Below are 17699 nucleotides of genomic sequence, written 5' to 3'. Positions count from 1 at the left end.
ATTTCCTGTATTTTATACATTAAAAATACTTGGACAGTACTTGCACAAGCATGGAACCAGCTCTACTGAAGCAAATCAAATGAAACTAAGTACACATGTAATGCAGATCATGGGAAAGAGATTTATGGGAAAAAATAGTTGAAATTTTCATCAAGAGAAAATGTGACACTGAAAAGATGACAATTATAAGACAAGTGGACAAAATTTTATTATAAGAATAAAATTACATTTTACATATTTACAGTATGTGCTCAAAATAGGATCCTCCTCTGTTGACCAAATGTAGCAATTGTAAAACCATGTAACATTTCAGAAGGAATCTGGGAGACATGTTACACTATACTAGCCTTCAGTTCTGACAGAGTGAAAATGCCCATGATAAACATGATCTTACAAATGTGAGGTTACTGAATTGGGGATACACAAATGTCTGGATTTATCAGATGTGGTGTGAATGGAAGCAAGGCAGACACCTGCAGTTACAAATAAACCTGTTTATTAATTCTAAGTCTTACATCTAATGGAGACACTTGTTGACTATTGGTGCGGTGCTGTTGGAGAGTTGATAGACCCAGGGTGGTTGGTCTAAATATTTCATGGAGTTGACTATCAAGAAGTCTGGTGACAGAAGTGATAAAAAAAAAAAAAAAAAAAAAAAAAACAGTCTGATGCAGAATAGTGAAGATAGGGATAAAAGTCCATATGTGTAGAACACTGAAGGCAAGTCAAAGGTGATGTGACCAAGAGAACAATCAGTGGAAGTGTTAATTAATAATAATAAATTAAAAAATAAAAATAAAATAAAACTTAATAATAAATAACAATAAAATAAATAAACTGTAAGTTATGGCCCACACAGCGAGACAGAGAAAAGTCTGTCTTTAACTTCGAGATCAGGGTTTTTAAAGAATTCTCCCCCAATCTCTCGCTTTCTGATTGGTCAGTTTCTCCAGGTAGATAACAGACCATTTCGGGACACAAAGGGTCAAATTCAACACTGCGTTTTTGTTTGATAAAATAAGTTAATCAAACTTTGAAACTCCTACTCACATTTACTTATTGTTTACGACCAAATTCTTGTAAGTCTGAAACATAATCTCTGCACTAGATCACTTTTTTAAAGTTTGTTTTTTTTTTGTTCTCTCAACTAAAATTTTTAATTCTTTCCCATTTTTTATTTATGTTTTTATTTCAGTTTTTATGAGCGCTACAATCAAAGATCAATCCCCTGATTTGGCACTTTTATTAAATTTTTAATATGTGAGCTCAAGAATTCCTCAGGCCTCACACAAATAACCCTACAGCCAGAAACATTTTTGATTAAACAGCACCACATTATCCCCTGGTGGTAAAAATTTCTACTAATTCCCCATAAATCTCTTTTCCATGATCTGCATTGCATGTTTACAAGTTTCATTCAATTTTGTTCAATAGAGCTGGCTCCAGGCATGTCTGAGTATCATCAGTTTAATTCTAACTGTCCTGTAAATGGATGAAACTAAATCATCTTCACATTTCCAACATGTCCAATCACCAGAACAGCCTTTGTTTACTGATACAACCTTTTATTGAAGGCTATGCCTCTGTAAAAATATGTAAAATAAATTAAAACATTGTCTGGCAATCTGGTGTAGTCTAAAATAAAAAGTTGTCTCTGTAAAGGAAGATTATTTATCCCTGGTGATTGGACATAATGGAAGTGTAAAAACAATTTAGTTTCTTCATATATTTTTGTAATGTATTTCTTTTGTTTTTATAATTAATCTCACTGTAATGCTACTGCTGTACTTTTTTACTCATTAATAAGAAAAAGAAAAATAGAATAAATCTATTTTCAGTAAAATTTCTAAATCTCAAATTTGAAGGAATCAAAAAATGACCAGTTTGAATTGTAGAGATTGTATTTGAAGGTATACGAAAAACTTGCATTTTTATTACAAAGCAATAAATAAGGGATATAATTCTGTGATATATTTAAGTCCACGATATTTATATGATTCATTATTAAAACAATATATTACGCTATAATAATGATTCAAATAAATATATTGAATTTAGGTTTACCACAAACTTCTCTCTCTATGCTACACTGAACTTATTCAGAAATCAAATTTCGCACAATACATTAAACCATATTTTTATATTTCTACTAGATTTGATGGATTTTCACTAAATTGGCGACTTGCACATGATTAAAGAGTGCATTGCCTGGTAAAATGACTTTAATATAGCTGGATAAGCAAGCAATGACACAATCTGTTTCATTTGAAATGCACTACATCATTCATAGCTGCTTATTGAGTGGTATTAAAACCACTTTACCAGATAATGTGCCAAAAACATTCACAGAATTTAACAGATTTGTTAGCATTTGCTAAGTTCAACTAGTTTGATTTAAGGATTTTGAGATACAAGAAATTTTGTTTGACTTCAGTACATATTTTTTATAAACAAATATATGCTAATTGATAGATGATAAAATTTCAACATTTTTTTTACCTCATTGCTTTTATCATTTTTGCAAATTTCTTGACTTGCATTTTCCATAATTGCACCAGTAAGATAAGAAAATAAATATTTTGTAAATATCATGGCTGGGCTTTGTTGTACAGAAGGACCAACTCCAACATACAAAGTATATGGCTCTTCTCCTTAAATTACAAAATAATATAAACAAATAAAAAATAGAAAAAATAGATATAGATAATAAATTATTACATAAATTATAATAATATAAAATATTACTTTTTAACTACTTTAAATTTAACAGTCTTTTAAAGTCTTATTTTTATAAGTTTTAATAAAATATTCCAGAATCAAATTCTGTATCTATTTTTATGTGTATAAATTTTTACAAATCAATTTCTAAATTCTTAGTTTTCTAAATCAATTTCTCTTCTCATTTTAATTACCAAGTTATTGATATTTTGCAATAATTAAGAGATGCATTTTGTAAAATATCACTATTTGATTATGTAATTATATATGACAGTGGGTATTCTGTGTTTTGTGGAATAATAGGCTTTAACAAGCAGCTTTCAAGAGTTTGGCTAGATAGATATAGTATTTACTCAAATATAAGATGCAGGTTAATTTTTACATTTCATCCATAATTTTTTTTTTTTTTTTTGATAAAATAGGGACAACTCAAGACAAATTTACATCAACAAAACTGATTCTGTTGACATAAATTTGTTCACTATAAATTGCAAGTAAGATTTATATATCACCATATTTTGTGCTATTTAAGTCAGAAACCCTTTTACTTTCTAGGACTCTTCTGAATCAACACCAAATTTGATGCTCACATCTTTCTACGTGCAGTCATCTTCAATGGTGTTTGCATCTGAAATGCAAAATTTCCAGAAAAGTGCAAAACAACATTTTTCTTAGATTTTCTTCAAAGTATCAACAATGTTACCATAACTGATAAGATTGACTGTTTAACTTCTAAATATTTACTATTATGAATATTGATTTAACAAAACCATTAAAATAATGTAAAAAAGTCGATTTTGAGTTGAGCCTTGACCAGAAAAATTTGCCCAAATAACAGTTGTTGAACAATTGAATAGTTTGTAAAATTCAGTGACAGAGAAGTAAGATACTTGGTACTAAAGGCTGCTAATTAATATGTATTGCATTGAATCTAAATTCAAGTATGATGAATCTGTAGATTTGAAGACCACTGATGGATAATAAATTCAAAAAGGAATGTGCTATGGAATAGTACTATTTATAACTAGTAATGATTCCTATTTAATTTTTTACAAAATGCCAATGATGGAAAACCATTTCTGCTTCTTTTCAAAAATTATTTTATGATATAAACAAACAAATTTTTAAAAACAAAAAAGGTGTTCATATAATAAATATTTAAAAAACATACTTAATTTCCCTTTCTTATCAGGATCATTTATTTCTTGAAATAGCTTACAAGATGCATTTACCATGTAACATTCTAATAATTCAGAAACCTGTAAACAAACATTAAAATTTTACAATTTATATTTTTAATTAAAAACAAAATTAATTATTCTAAAAACATATTATGAAATGATAAAATTGAAACTTTGAAAATTATACATAAATAAGTCTATAGATACATATTTTTGAATGGTTTTGTTTACTGTAACAACTAAAATGGATTAATTCCATTCTGTCTTCAGCATTAAAATAGGACAAAGAAAGATGAAGAAGCCCTGTGTTTACTTTTGTTAACTTCTTGTGAAATTGTTAAAATTTTCTAATAAATTTTAAATGTTATCATCATCCTGGCTATTTACTAGTTTTATTAATGTTAAAAGAAGTTTAAAAAGAATGCATTAATGCTATAAAATATAATACTCAAAATTCTGCTGCTGCAAAATATTGTAACTAAGAAAGATGTGAAATAGATAAACATAAAATTTGGAGGAGGGAAAAAATTATTATGAACATATAGAAACATTGAAGGTTAAAAAAAAATAAAATTAATGACAATATTAGTTAAAGACCAATGATGTCTGGTATGAATATATTAATATAAATAGATAACATGATATGAATACATAAATTTAATTGCCATGTATAATAATGTTTATCACACTAAAAAAAGTTGTGCTATTAGTAAATTGTTTATTCCACAGAGAGTTTAATGTGAATATTGCTCCATTGACCTTACACTATAATACCAATGTGGTTTGACATTGTGTAAATTTATGTAGTAGAATATGTTTATGGCTGAACTGACCATAGAAAAGATGGAATTAAATACATGTAAGTTTATAAGAAAAGCATCAATTTATACAGTTGTGATGTCTTCATTACTTAAAAATTTTTGTAATTTTATTATTTTTATTAACTCAAACTGAAGAGTGACTCCCTTCAAATTTCTTTTTCTTCCCTTCACTGAAATGGTTATCACCTAAAGTGTTAAAGAGTGCATCAAATATAAAAAACAAAATTCCATTAAAAATAAATTTTATCACAGACACCTATCTTCAGCTGATTATTTTGTTATTACAGCAATGTTTAAAAGGTAGTTTTGCATTTACAATATATAGTATATAGTAATGTGCTATATGCACACAGTACAGTATTTCACTTTTATACCATATTTGCAGCACACATGACCATTTAAAAAAGAAAGTATTACATCACCAAATCATAAGATAATCGCTGATAAAGGAAAGAGGTGATCTTTACAAACAAATAAAATTGCATTGTTATAAGGGCTAAAACATCTGTTCATTAGAAAACTGATTGTATTGGAGGGGTCATCTTTGGAACTTTCACATTATTTAAATTTATAATTTAAAATTGTTAAATCATTGTGTACAGATTTATTTTTAATTAAACAAAAATTATTTACAAAATGATTTTTACTATTTTCTTAATTTAATCTTAATGTCTGTTATTTGAAATTTTGTGTAAATAAAATTATGAATATGGAATTAAATATTGGAGAATTTAAAAACAATGAAGTATTTAAAATAATATACCAATGAAACATCAATGACATCTTCAGTGTATTCCTTTTTTGACAGCATTTTATATAATGTCTTAGATAAAACTGCAGCTACACTAGCTAACTGAGTAGCTAGTTTTTCTTTGTCACTTGTAATTCCTAAAGTTTCAGCATTGTCATATAAACTGTTGTAATACCTAAAAAAGAATATTTATTAAATATTAAAAATACAAATATGGCATTATTTTAAATATTATTACAATATTAAAATAAAATGTGACATTTTATTTTTATACTGTAATATTTAAAATTTATTACATTAATATTCATAATTACTATTTCTACAATACAAGTAAAGAATTGTAGAAATAGTAATTATGAATATTAATGTACTCTTTCTACAGCAATATAACAAACAATATAGATTTATTTATTTATTTTATTTACAAAAAACTAATGCTTTAATGAACAAGAAATTGAAATACATAAGCTGTTTTTTTTTAACCTCCAATGGTCCATAAAACAAAGACAAGTGTAAATAACAAAATGAATTTATTACCAAAAGTTAGGTACAAACATGATTACTTTTCAACATAATCACTGTGCAGATTGAGGCATTCATCATATCTGTGGATGAGCTTTTCCATCCCCTTGTCATAAGAATGTTGCCACCAATGACTTGATATGTGCCCTAACATTGTTTTGAAGATCATCATTAATCTCGAATCTCTGCCCTCCTAACCACTTTTTCTGTTCAGGAAAGAGGTGGAAGTTGCTTGGCACTTCCACCTTAAATCAGGGCTATATGCTGGGTGTTTAAAGGTGGTGAAGACTTCCACTTCTTTCCTGAACAGAAAAAGTGGCTAAGAGGGCAGAGGTTCAAGACTAATGACGATCTTCAAAACAATGTTGTTAAGGCCATCTCAATTCACTGGCGGCAACATTCTATGACAAGGGGATGGAAAAGCTCGTCCACAGATATGACAAATTCCTCAATCTTCATGGTGATTATGTCAAAAAGGTAACCATATTTGTACCTAACTTTTTGTAATAATTCATTTTGTTATTTACACTTGTCTTTGTTTTATAGACTATGGAGCTTGAAAAAAAAAACAGCTGTTATATATAAACAAATTTATTTAGAAACATCATTTATCACAGCATAATTTTAAATCAGACAATAAATTTTAGGTAAATATATTTACCATAATTTTATTTATTTATTAAATTATTTATTTTTATAACATAAAACATTTATATTCAACTATACCTTCAATTTTTTAAATCTCTCAATAGCAAATTTAATACACTGAATTTTTAAAACTTTATTATTTTTTTTCTTTCCTATTATTTAACAAGCATTATTTTATAAAACATATTACTTTTCTTTACATTTTATATTTATTAAATATAATAATTTAAAAAAATGTAAATCATGTGTCAATATAATTAATAACTATTAAAATCAAAAAGCAATGTATATAACTTTAAGATGACAAACAATTTATTAGTTGCTTTACTATATAATTCAAATAATAAGTCAAATAAATCATTGCATAAAAAAATTATAGAAATAAAAATAATTTATTTTAATTCATTTTCTAATGTTTTAAGAGTGATTTAATCTTTTCATATTCTAATAATAGAATTGGAATCATCCTTAATTAAATTAAATTCATGAAAGTTATTTGGAAAGATATTTTTTGTACTTTCTTCAATTGCTTTAAAGAAAATATTATAAATAAATTTTAAATTTGACATTAATTTTATATAATTATATTAGTTATATGATGTTCAAATCAGAGTGAATCTTTTTCATAATTGTTTTCAGTAGTTGATTAAATTAAACGTAAAATTAAACATGTAACAATATGAATGTAATAATAATATGTTGAATACTTATAGCTTTTCAGAAATAAATTTAATAATAATAAATGAAATAAACAGTTACTAAAGATAGTGCTTTCTAGGGAACCTCAAACTTTTTGATAAATTATCAAGTAACTATAGTTTTCTTATGCACATTGAAGAAATAGAAATTCTCAAACTGAAAATTATGAAATAAAAAAAACACAACACTATAAAAAGTCATCTTTCAAAAAAATAAATAAAACTTTGTTGTTATATTTAAAAAGTAATAGAATTATTTATTTTTGTAGTTACATTCTTGATATACAATTAAAAAACTATTACTTTAAACAGTTTGTATATAGCAGGGATGGCCTACACATAGACCATGGTCGACTGCAAAGTTTTTGAAGGTAGCCCACGAAGCTAAAGTTGAACAATTTGCTTTCACTTAAATTAATGTTTAAAAATCTTAATTCGACAATTTATTCTTACAATAATAGACTGTCTGTTCAGCGTACCCATACTGTTTGTAATTATCCCGATGAACAACGCATGCGCATATAAAAATCCTAAAGTTGTTTGCCCATATTCATAGTCACCCGCAGACTATATTTTACCAAAAAAGTAGCCCCTAAGGGATAAAAGTTTGGCCACACCTGGTATATAGCATCAATATGAATTTATTCATATTTTAAAAAAACAGAAACAAAATAATGTACAGGGTTCCTACTCAAATTTTTGTTTTGAATTCCCTGACTTTCCCTGATTTTCCCTGACTTTCCAGGTGCGTAGGAACCCTGAATGTATTACCTTAATAAGTTTCTATTAAAAAATATATTGATAATTTCAAAACTATCAAAATTGAAATGAAATTTGACAAATAAATAATGCCTTCTATTATATATTTTCATGTGTTTAAATTAATTTTTCTATAAATATACTCACTTATTAATAAATTCCTCAGAATGATCAGAAATCAAAATGCCTGCAATTTCTTTATCATGTTTAAGAAAACTCTGCATAGAAGCAGGAGGAACTGGATTATCTTTTCTGGCTTCTTCCATAGTTAAATCCTTATGTATTAATTTTGCTTGATTTTTCAATTCTTTAATTAAATCATTCACCTGTTAAATATTATTATAAAAACTAAAATAATCTTTTAACAAAATATAGTATATAATAAAAATTTAATATATTTGTATTATTAAATTTGATACAATTATTAAGAAAATAGTCTAAATTTTACTTTTTATCTTTTCAATAACAAGAACCAGTTAAGACTTATTCTAACAGCTAATATTTTAAGAACTATTAAAACACTTATAATCATTTTAATTTTATAAATAGAACTAGAGTTTTAAAATATGTATAAATTTTATTCATTATACATGTCATTCAAAACTAAATACATATTCTGTATATCAAATAATTATCATTGATAATCAGAAAGCCAACATTACAAATTGACAAAATTATTCTTAAAAAATAAAATTTTTCTTAATTTTCAATTAAATTATTAATTCTGCAATGTTATATGTATTAGTTGAAAGAAATAATGTAGATTATATCATTTATTTCTTATAATATATCTTAATAAACTATTTGAAATACATAGTTTATTAAGATATATTAATTATTGGTGGGAGAGCCCAGTAATTTACTGATGCATAGGGCAATGCAGGTTGGAGCACAATCTCCTGGTAGGGACACTCATGCCAGTAAGGTCTACGGGGAGAAATGAAGCTAAGAGTGACCACACCCACATTCTGTGAAGATATTTATCATGGTAGTAACCAGATCTAAGTATAATACCAGCTCGGACGTCACCTGGGTTAACAAGGTCCACGTTTGTGGGTTAGGCAGAGGCTCACGTTCAAAAAATATGCCACAGTCTCCCCTTGGTTACAGGTGGCAAAAGCAGCGCCGACCCAAGCATGTCTACTGCAATGTCCTCAACAGATGTGAAGAATCAACCTAGCTTTGGTGTTTCTGTGGCAATGCATTCACAGACCACAAAGGCTGGAAACCACGCCAATGGATGAAATGAACAATAGAAATGAACAAGTTTATCATCCATACTTACTACATCATCACAAAACTCTAAACAAACATGACAGCATACAGACAACAACTACACCATAGATTCACACAACAATATCCTCAATCTCAGTGTCACTGAACAAAGGGTTGTCAATCAAAAAAGAACAATTATAATTTCTGGTACAAAAAATTTACATCACTGCACCAGGAACTAGCTAAACATCTGACAAACATCATCATCAATCCACAAGACATGCCAAAATTTCTTACTCAGGGCATCACCTACATGAAACCTAAATATAACAAAACCACAGACCCCACACAATACAGACCAATTACATGTCTTCCAACACTCTACAAATTATTGACATCCTATATCACAAACAAAATATACAAACATGTTGAAGAACACGACATTCTTACAGAACAACAAAAAGGTTGCTGTAGAAATCACAGGGGATGCAAAGAACAGTTATTCATAGATTCAGTCATTTTACGGCAAGCATACAAACAACACAGAAACATACACATGGCATATATAGACTACAGAAAAGCATTCGACAGTGTTCCACACAGTTGGCTGCTACATATTCTACACATGTACAAAATACATCCATCACTCATTGCATTCTTCGAAAACACTATGCAGCACTGGAGAACAACACTACATCTCAGGGTTAGTAACACTTCCATACAAACAAACGAAATATTCATTAGGCGAGGAATTTTTCAAGGAGATTCCTTGAGTCCTCTCTGGTTCTGCCTAGCCCTGAATCCATTATCCAACATGTTAAACAACACGCAATACGGCTACAATATCAGACACGAAAAAACAACACAGTTTACACTCTCACATCTCATGTACATGGACGACATAAAACTTTATGCATCCACACAAAAACAACTTCATCAACTCCTACAAATCACACATTCATACACTAAGGACATACAAATGGAGTTTGGCCTAGACAAATGCAAAAAACTTCACATAGAAAAAGGAATCCTGAAGAAAGAAGATTTTGCACTTGGAAATGGAGACGTTATTGAATCCATGGAAGAGGGCGAGTTCTACAAGTACTTAGGATTCCAACAGGCCAAACTAACAGAACATACACAAATAAAGCAACGATTAATTAAAGAATACCAAAGTAGGTTAAACGCTATACTTAGAACACAGTTAAATGCAAAACACACAGTTAAAGCAATAAACACATATGTCATCCCAGTACTCACATACTCTTTTGGAGTTATACATTGGACTCACACAGATCTCGAGCAACTCCAAAGGAAAACAAGAACAACACTTACTAAGCATAAACAACATCATCCTAAATCCGCCACAGAAAGATTAACCCTTCCACGTAAAGAAGGCGGACGTGGCCTGATTGACATAGTTAACCTTCACTACAAACAAATACAGTCACTGCGAGAGTTTTTCTACAAGAAACAAGAAACATCACAGTTACATAAAGCAGTAACTCTAGCAGACTCAAATAACACACCATTAAACTTACACTCACATCATACAGACATGACACAACACATAAAAAGCATAGACACCATCAAGCAATCGTGGGCTCGAAAGGCACTCCATGGCAGGCATCCTTATGACCTGGCCCAGGATTTTGTTGACAAAACTGCGTCAAACAGCTGGTTAGATCGGGGATGCCTCTTTGGGGAGACGGAAGGATTCATGATTGCCATACAGGATCAGGTCATAAATACTAAAAACTACAGAAAACACATACTCAAAGATACAACACTCACAAATGACACATGCAGAAAATGTCACATCATGCCAGAAACTATACAACACATCACTTCTGGTTGCAAGCTCTTGGCACAGACAGATTACTTACATAGACACAATCAAGTAGCAAATATAATACACCAAGAGCTTGCAAAGAAACACAAATTGGCAGACATCCACGAACCATACTACAAGTATATTCCACAGACAGTATTGGAAAACAACACGCACAAAATGTACTACGACAGAGCCATAATCACAGATAAAACAATTTACCACAACAGACCAGACATCACACTCATTGACAAACACAATAAAATCACATACATTATAGACATAGCCATTCCAAACACTCACAATGTACAAAACACATGCACTGAAAAAATTAGCAAGTACACAGAACTCGCCCAGGAAATAAGGCATCTGTGGAGGATGGATAGGGTGCTTATTGTACCTGTTGTTCTCTCCTGTACAGGTGTGATACCACACACACTACACAAAAGCCTGGGAACATTAGAATTGAGTAGAAATACATACATCACACTACAGAAGGCCACTATATTGAATACATGCCACATTGTTAGGAAATTCCTGAATACAGACACACACACTGACACTTATTTAACTTTAGTTTTGTTTTGGTTGCTATGCCTTGACTCTGGTCCGGCATAGTACACAGCCACCGGTGTGAACCGAGTATAACTCACAAAACCCAACATAATAATAATATAGAAGAGTGTTGATTATCTGAATCTATTAGAGACTGGGGTTGTTCAGATAACTGATTATGTATGAAAAAATACATTATTAATATGGTATATTAGTATATTCCAATAATAGTATATTAATATATCCCATGTTTAAATTTTTCTCCATTGCATGTCACTTCGCATTGGATTTTTGTCAATGTTAAGTCTAATAAAAATTTTTATAATAATAATTGTGGCTATTGTGTTGTTAAAAAACAAAATAAATATATTGAAAAATATAAAAACAAAAAAATTATACTTTAGAAGTTAATCTAGTATCAAAAACATTTGATTCAGTATGACACAGTCCAACTGGAATGCTTTCGGTTAACTGATGTTTCAGTTGATCAACATTAGGATAATCAACGCTCATACTGTAATAATATGGTAATGTTGGTAAATGGTAAAATAATAATAATTATTATTATTTACATACACATAATCAATTAGCAAATATAATACACCAAGAGCTTGCAAAGAAACACAAACTGGTAGACATTCATGAACCATACTACAAATACATTCCACAGACAGTATTGGAAAACAACACACACAAAATGTACTATGACAGAGCCATAATCACAGATAAAACAATTTACCACAACAGACCAGACATCACACTCATTGACAAACACAATAAAATCACATACATTATAGACATAGCCATTCCAAACACTCACAATGTACAAAAAACATGCACTGAAAAAATTAGCAAGTACACAGAACTCGCCCAGGAAATAAGGCATCTGTGGAGGATGGAAAGGGTGCTTATTGTACCTGTCGTTCTCTCCTGTACAGGTGTGATACCACACACACTACACAAAAGCCTGGGAGCATCACAATTGAATAGAAATACATACATCACACTACAGAAGGCCACTATATTGAATACATGCCATATTGTTAGGAAATTCCTGAATACAGACACTGACACACTTATTTAATTTTTGTTTTTGGTTGCTATGCCTTGACTGTGGTCCGGCATAGTACACAGCTACCGGTATCAACTAAGTATAATCCACTAAATACTGTATAATAATAATAATAAATTACTTATCTCATTACAATTAAACACAATGAATCAAGAAAGAAATCATAATGACTTTCCGTTATTGAAATATTAAAATTATTACATCAGAAAACAGTAACATTTAAATCATAATGACTTTGAGTTATTATGATTTAAATGTTACTGTTTTCTGATGTAATAATTTTAATATTTCAATTCAATAAAATAACATTAAAAATAATTTTAATTCAAAGTTTATGATAATGATATAATCATTCTTACTGTTGAATTGACTTCTTCAGATTTCCCAGTTGAAATTGGATCAGTATGCAACCAAACTTCACTTGAAGAAGATAACTGACTGATTTCTATGAAATGTGAAATGTGCTCCAGAGAAAATGAAATTTGATTTTTACTTTTTGGTGGAAAATCTCCTTTTTGCATATCATAAACCATTCTACTTGATCCAATATAATCAAATGCTTCCTAGAAAAGAGTAATAAGCATTCAAATTGTTCCTTGTGTTTATCCAATTAAAATATATTATCTATTTTATCTTACCCCATTAAATATTGTAAATAAAATATTTTTATCAAGATTCTCTGATTTCAGATATTCTTTTAATTTTGTTAGTGTGTGAGCAATTGAAATAAGTGTAACTAAGCCAGTTACTGCTGTATGTCCGCCTGGTGCCAAATTGTCAAACAGAGAAAAAGCATCTAACTAAAAATAAAAATTCCACAAATAAACAAATTATAAAATAGGAATATTTTATAGAGACTATTTTAATTATCATCATCATAGATTTATCTATAAAAATGTACATTATATAATTATATAAATTTAATAAATATTAATAATCAATAAGGAATTTCTAAAAAACTAGTAATAATAACCATTAATTTTTATTCATAATTTTATATTCTAAAATATTTTTGCAAAGTTTTATACTTCAGTTCTATAATATTTAAATAAAAGTTGATTTTCATTATTATTTTGTTTAAAAAAATACAAAAAAAATCAATAAATCTGAAATTTCATTATTAATTTAAATTTTGATTTAAAAATTTTTACTTACTCTTGCTCCAACTATAATAAGTGAACGATTAGTAATATTTGATGATTCAGGAAAAAGCATAGTATGAATATTGTAACTTCCCAATGGATCACATAATTTTGCTATAATAGAGATGCATAAAATTAATGCACTAAATTTTATTAAGTCAAATGAGACATTTTCAATAAAAATTAAATATAAAATAATAGTTGTTTAAGCAACAGACCAGTGATTTATAGTCAATAACAATTTATTAAAGGACTATTTGTCCCATCCATTATGACTAATCAATCAATATTTGAAAACAGTTTAAAAAAATGAGAAGAGGAGACTAAATTTATATATCATCATTAATTATGAGTGTTATATATTCAATATAACATTTTAATAAAAAATGTAAAACAATCAAATCTGACTATTAACAGTTCAGTTTATCATCATCGTCAAATTTTATAACACTAAGTTATTATAGTATTTGTAGAGATTACATTCTAATTAATTTAGATTTTTAAGTAAATGATATTTTACAAAAAATTAATAATAATCTTACATTCAAACAACATTGAAAGCAGATTAATATGATTTTGGATATAATATATAATAATGAATTTGAATATAATAGAAATTACTTTATCTTTTCAACTGTTTTAAATTAAAAATTGTAGACCTATAAATTCCCACTATTGTCCGTCTATCTGTCCTTCCTTAATCTTGAGAACAGTGTTAGATGAATGAAAGTTGACACCAGATATGGAAAGCTTAGGGATAGGAGGCCCTGATAACTATATATGAACTTTCAGTCTAGACCAGAAGTCATGTGAACTCAATTCCAAAAAATTTCCCCTGAATGGAGTTCCATAGATGATTGGCATAACACAGTTGTTATCAGGAAAAGTATGATGTATAGAGACAAGCCATTACTAATTTGAGATGGAGAACATATATTTTAAATTGAATAAGTTAAGAATATGATTAAAAGTTGAAGCCTGGCATTGTGACAATGTCACAATAAATAATTACTTGATAATTATTGAAATAAAATTTCATAAATTTTTACAGAACAATGAATTACCAAAAATTTATCTATGCTAATATTAAATCTAATGAGCAAAGTATGATATTACAATTGATGCAATAAAATTTTTCAATTTATTGATTTATTTTTCTTTCTCTTATTTAAATATTCCATATCTCTGGAAAACATAAATCAAAATTCTACAAATCACTGATTTATACAGGTTGGTCAGAATCATTTGCACAATAAACCAACTGTATGATTGTCCAAAAGAAAGATGTTCTTGAACAGTCACAGTTGCCAGATACCAAGTGAATTTTAAATTTGTTTAAACCAGTTTAAATTTTTAAAGCTTGATTTAATAGAATAAAACCATAATAATTTAAGTTTTATAGTTATTATTATTTTGTATTAAATGATATTTTGTTCCTATATATCCTCAGAATCTACAATATCGAAACAAATTTCCACTTAATTACATATGCAATATATTAAAAGAAAATAACACAAATTAAAGAATCTGAAGACAACAGAATCCAAAATAATAAACTGCTTATTTTATACTCCAAAGTGATCAAAAATAGATTCAATAAACAGAATAATATCAGGCAAAATTGATCGATGAAATATCCAATGGTTTTCTCAATCAGTTATTAATAAAAATTATATTGAAGATGAATAAGACCGAGAAAAATTAATTTTAATAGAGTTTTCACATTTCTATATATAATTTTAGAAAACTTAATCACTAGGCCTATTCAAGATCCATGGTCTTTATTCAAGTTGAAATGTCAAGCAATAATATGGAGTAATTAAAATTAGTGAAGAATCAATGCAGCTTGAAACCCTAAAGGAAAGTTGTTTGTATCAAGAAAAATTTAATTATAACTAAAGAAATTTAATATTTTCAAATTTATTTTATATCTTATGTACAATTAATATTTTTAAATTTTAATTTAATTAATTTATATCAGGGGTCGCCAAAGTGGTCGATATGGACCCCCAGGGTTCGATGCGGCTAAGGGATCACAACCTTTTTTTTTTTGTTTTTTGTTTTTTTTTTCTTCTTAGACAGAGACCACAGCGTTTTTTTTTTCGCTCATACATATACACATGTAATAAAACTTTACGGTGGAGGTCGATGTGAGGCTTTGGAAAGTGATTGGGGGTCGATGGTTAAAAAAGTTTGGCGACCCCTGATTTATATAATACATAGCATAATAAACTTAATATTTTAACAAAAATTAAGAATAAATCTCTCTTATTATATAAATCTGTAGATTTATATAAATATAAATTTTTAAACTAGATATTTAATTAAAACATAATCATTATAAATTTACTCAGTTTTTAATAAATATTCTAATACTTGTATATACTGTATTATGTAGACAATAAAAAATAGATAAAATAATAGAACTTAATTCCTCTTTTAAATATAATAGGTTCCTGTAATATACACATTAAACATATACATACCAAAAAATTTTTAATAAAAATTAAAAAATTTTCAGTATGTATGCATATTCCTTTTATAATAAAAAATTAACAATAATATGCCTATAAAAACAAATTTATAGTCCCTTATTTAATTGAATGACACATTTAACATATTAAAGAACATACAAGTCTGTATATTTTTTAACAGATTAAAAGCTCCATAATACTGTTAAATATTCTTTGTATTAAAAACCATTTTTTTTAATTATATGAAAATGTTAATTTGTTTTCTGCTATTTATAACTTAAGCAGAAAACAAATTACATTTTCAGAAACCAAGAAACAGTTACTTATTGAACACAGATAAGACCGAGAAAAATTAATTTTTAAAATATATTGAAGTTACTAGAAATTTATTTTCATTATTCATTCTCTTACATTATAAAGCTTCCTCCATAACTGATTTAAATTTATATTTAAATGAAATAGAGAAAAAAATATTGCAAACGAAAATACAATACTGATGTCTATTATTTCATGATCACAATATTTCTTAAACATTATTCTACAAATATATATATTAATAATCTGAAAATTTAAACTAAAAAATTTATAATTTTATCATAAGAAGCAATTTTATTTATTAAATAATGCAAAAATTTCACTTTATGCTTTAAAATTATTTTAATTTTTAATTTAATAAAAAAATTATAAAATAGTTAAGAATTTACCTGGATTAAGATTAGTAATTATACTACTACGTCTCATACAAGTTGGTGTATCCTTAGCAGCAAGCATTACAGATTTCAATTGAGCTGAACATAATGGCCATGTGCGTACAACACCGTTTTTAGCTTTGTTGAAATTATTAAAGCACTAATTAAAAATAAGTAAAAATTTTCAAGTGAGAACAGTAAATTAATAATGATAAATACTCAAATAACGTGCGAAACAAAGTTTAGAATTTGAATACATATTATTCAAAAATAATTAGGGAATATTTCAATGTTTAATAGTATAATGTAGTTGATCATTTTGTTTAATGTAAAACATAGTCAGACAAGCTTTTTCTCATATTATAAATAATTAAAAATATTATAGCCCACAAAGATTACAATCAATAACTAAATATGAACAGTCCAGTATGGACTATGCTATTTGATTTTTGCACATCTTGATATACAAGGTAGAGTCAAAAATAAACTGAATTTTTAACAGTACAAATATTTATAAATGACCTCTTCAAAATAAGCTTCTCCTGCAGTTATGCATTCCTGTTAGAATCCATATAGCTTGTTATAGCTTTTATTGTGATGTCTTTAAAGACAGTACAGAAAAA

The 17699-nt window shown here is 27.7% G+C and overlaps 1 protein-coding gene across 1 annotated transcript in view; it reads right to left on the bottom strand.

Moving 5' to 3' along the window:
- LOC111612661 (nicastrin-like) overlaps positions 1 to 17699 on the bottom strand; it is a 47915-nt gene that overhangs the window by 7614 nt on the left and 22602 nt on the right. Inside the window, exons 6-13 of the mRNA XM_023353900.1 lie at positions 17092 to 17236; positions 13927 to 14027; positions 13410 to 13571; positions 13131 to 13334; positions 8246 to 8424; positions 5484 to 5646; positions 3890 to 3977; positions 2500 to 2651 (exon numbers count right to left, since the gene is read on the bottom strand). Of these exons, the coding sequence (XP_023209668.1) occupies positions 2500 to 2651; positions 3890 to 3977; positions 5484 to 5646; positions 8246 to 8424; positions 13131 to 13334; positions 13410 to 13571; positions 13927 to 14027; positions 17092 to 17236 (1194 nt within the window). The remainder of the gene's footprint in view (positions 1 to 2499; positions 2652 to 3889; positions 3978 to 5483; positions 5647 to 8245; positions 8425 to 13130; positions 13335 to 13409; positions 13572 to 13926; positions 14028 to 17091; positions 17237 to 17699) is intronic.

The sequence above is a fragment of the Centruroides sculpturatus genome, unplaced genomic scaffold (genome assembly GCF_000671375.1).
Source record: "Centruroides sculpturatus isolate CEXI.00-Female unplaced genomic scaffold, Cexi_2.0 scaffold1492, whole genome shotgun sequence".
NCBI lineage: Eukaryota > Metazoa > Arthropoda > Arachnida > Scorpiones > Buthidae > Centruroides > Centruroides sculpturatus.
This window is presented reverse-complemented; position numbering and strand designations above follow the sequence as displayed.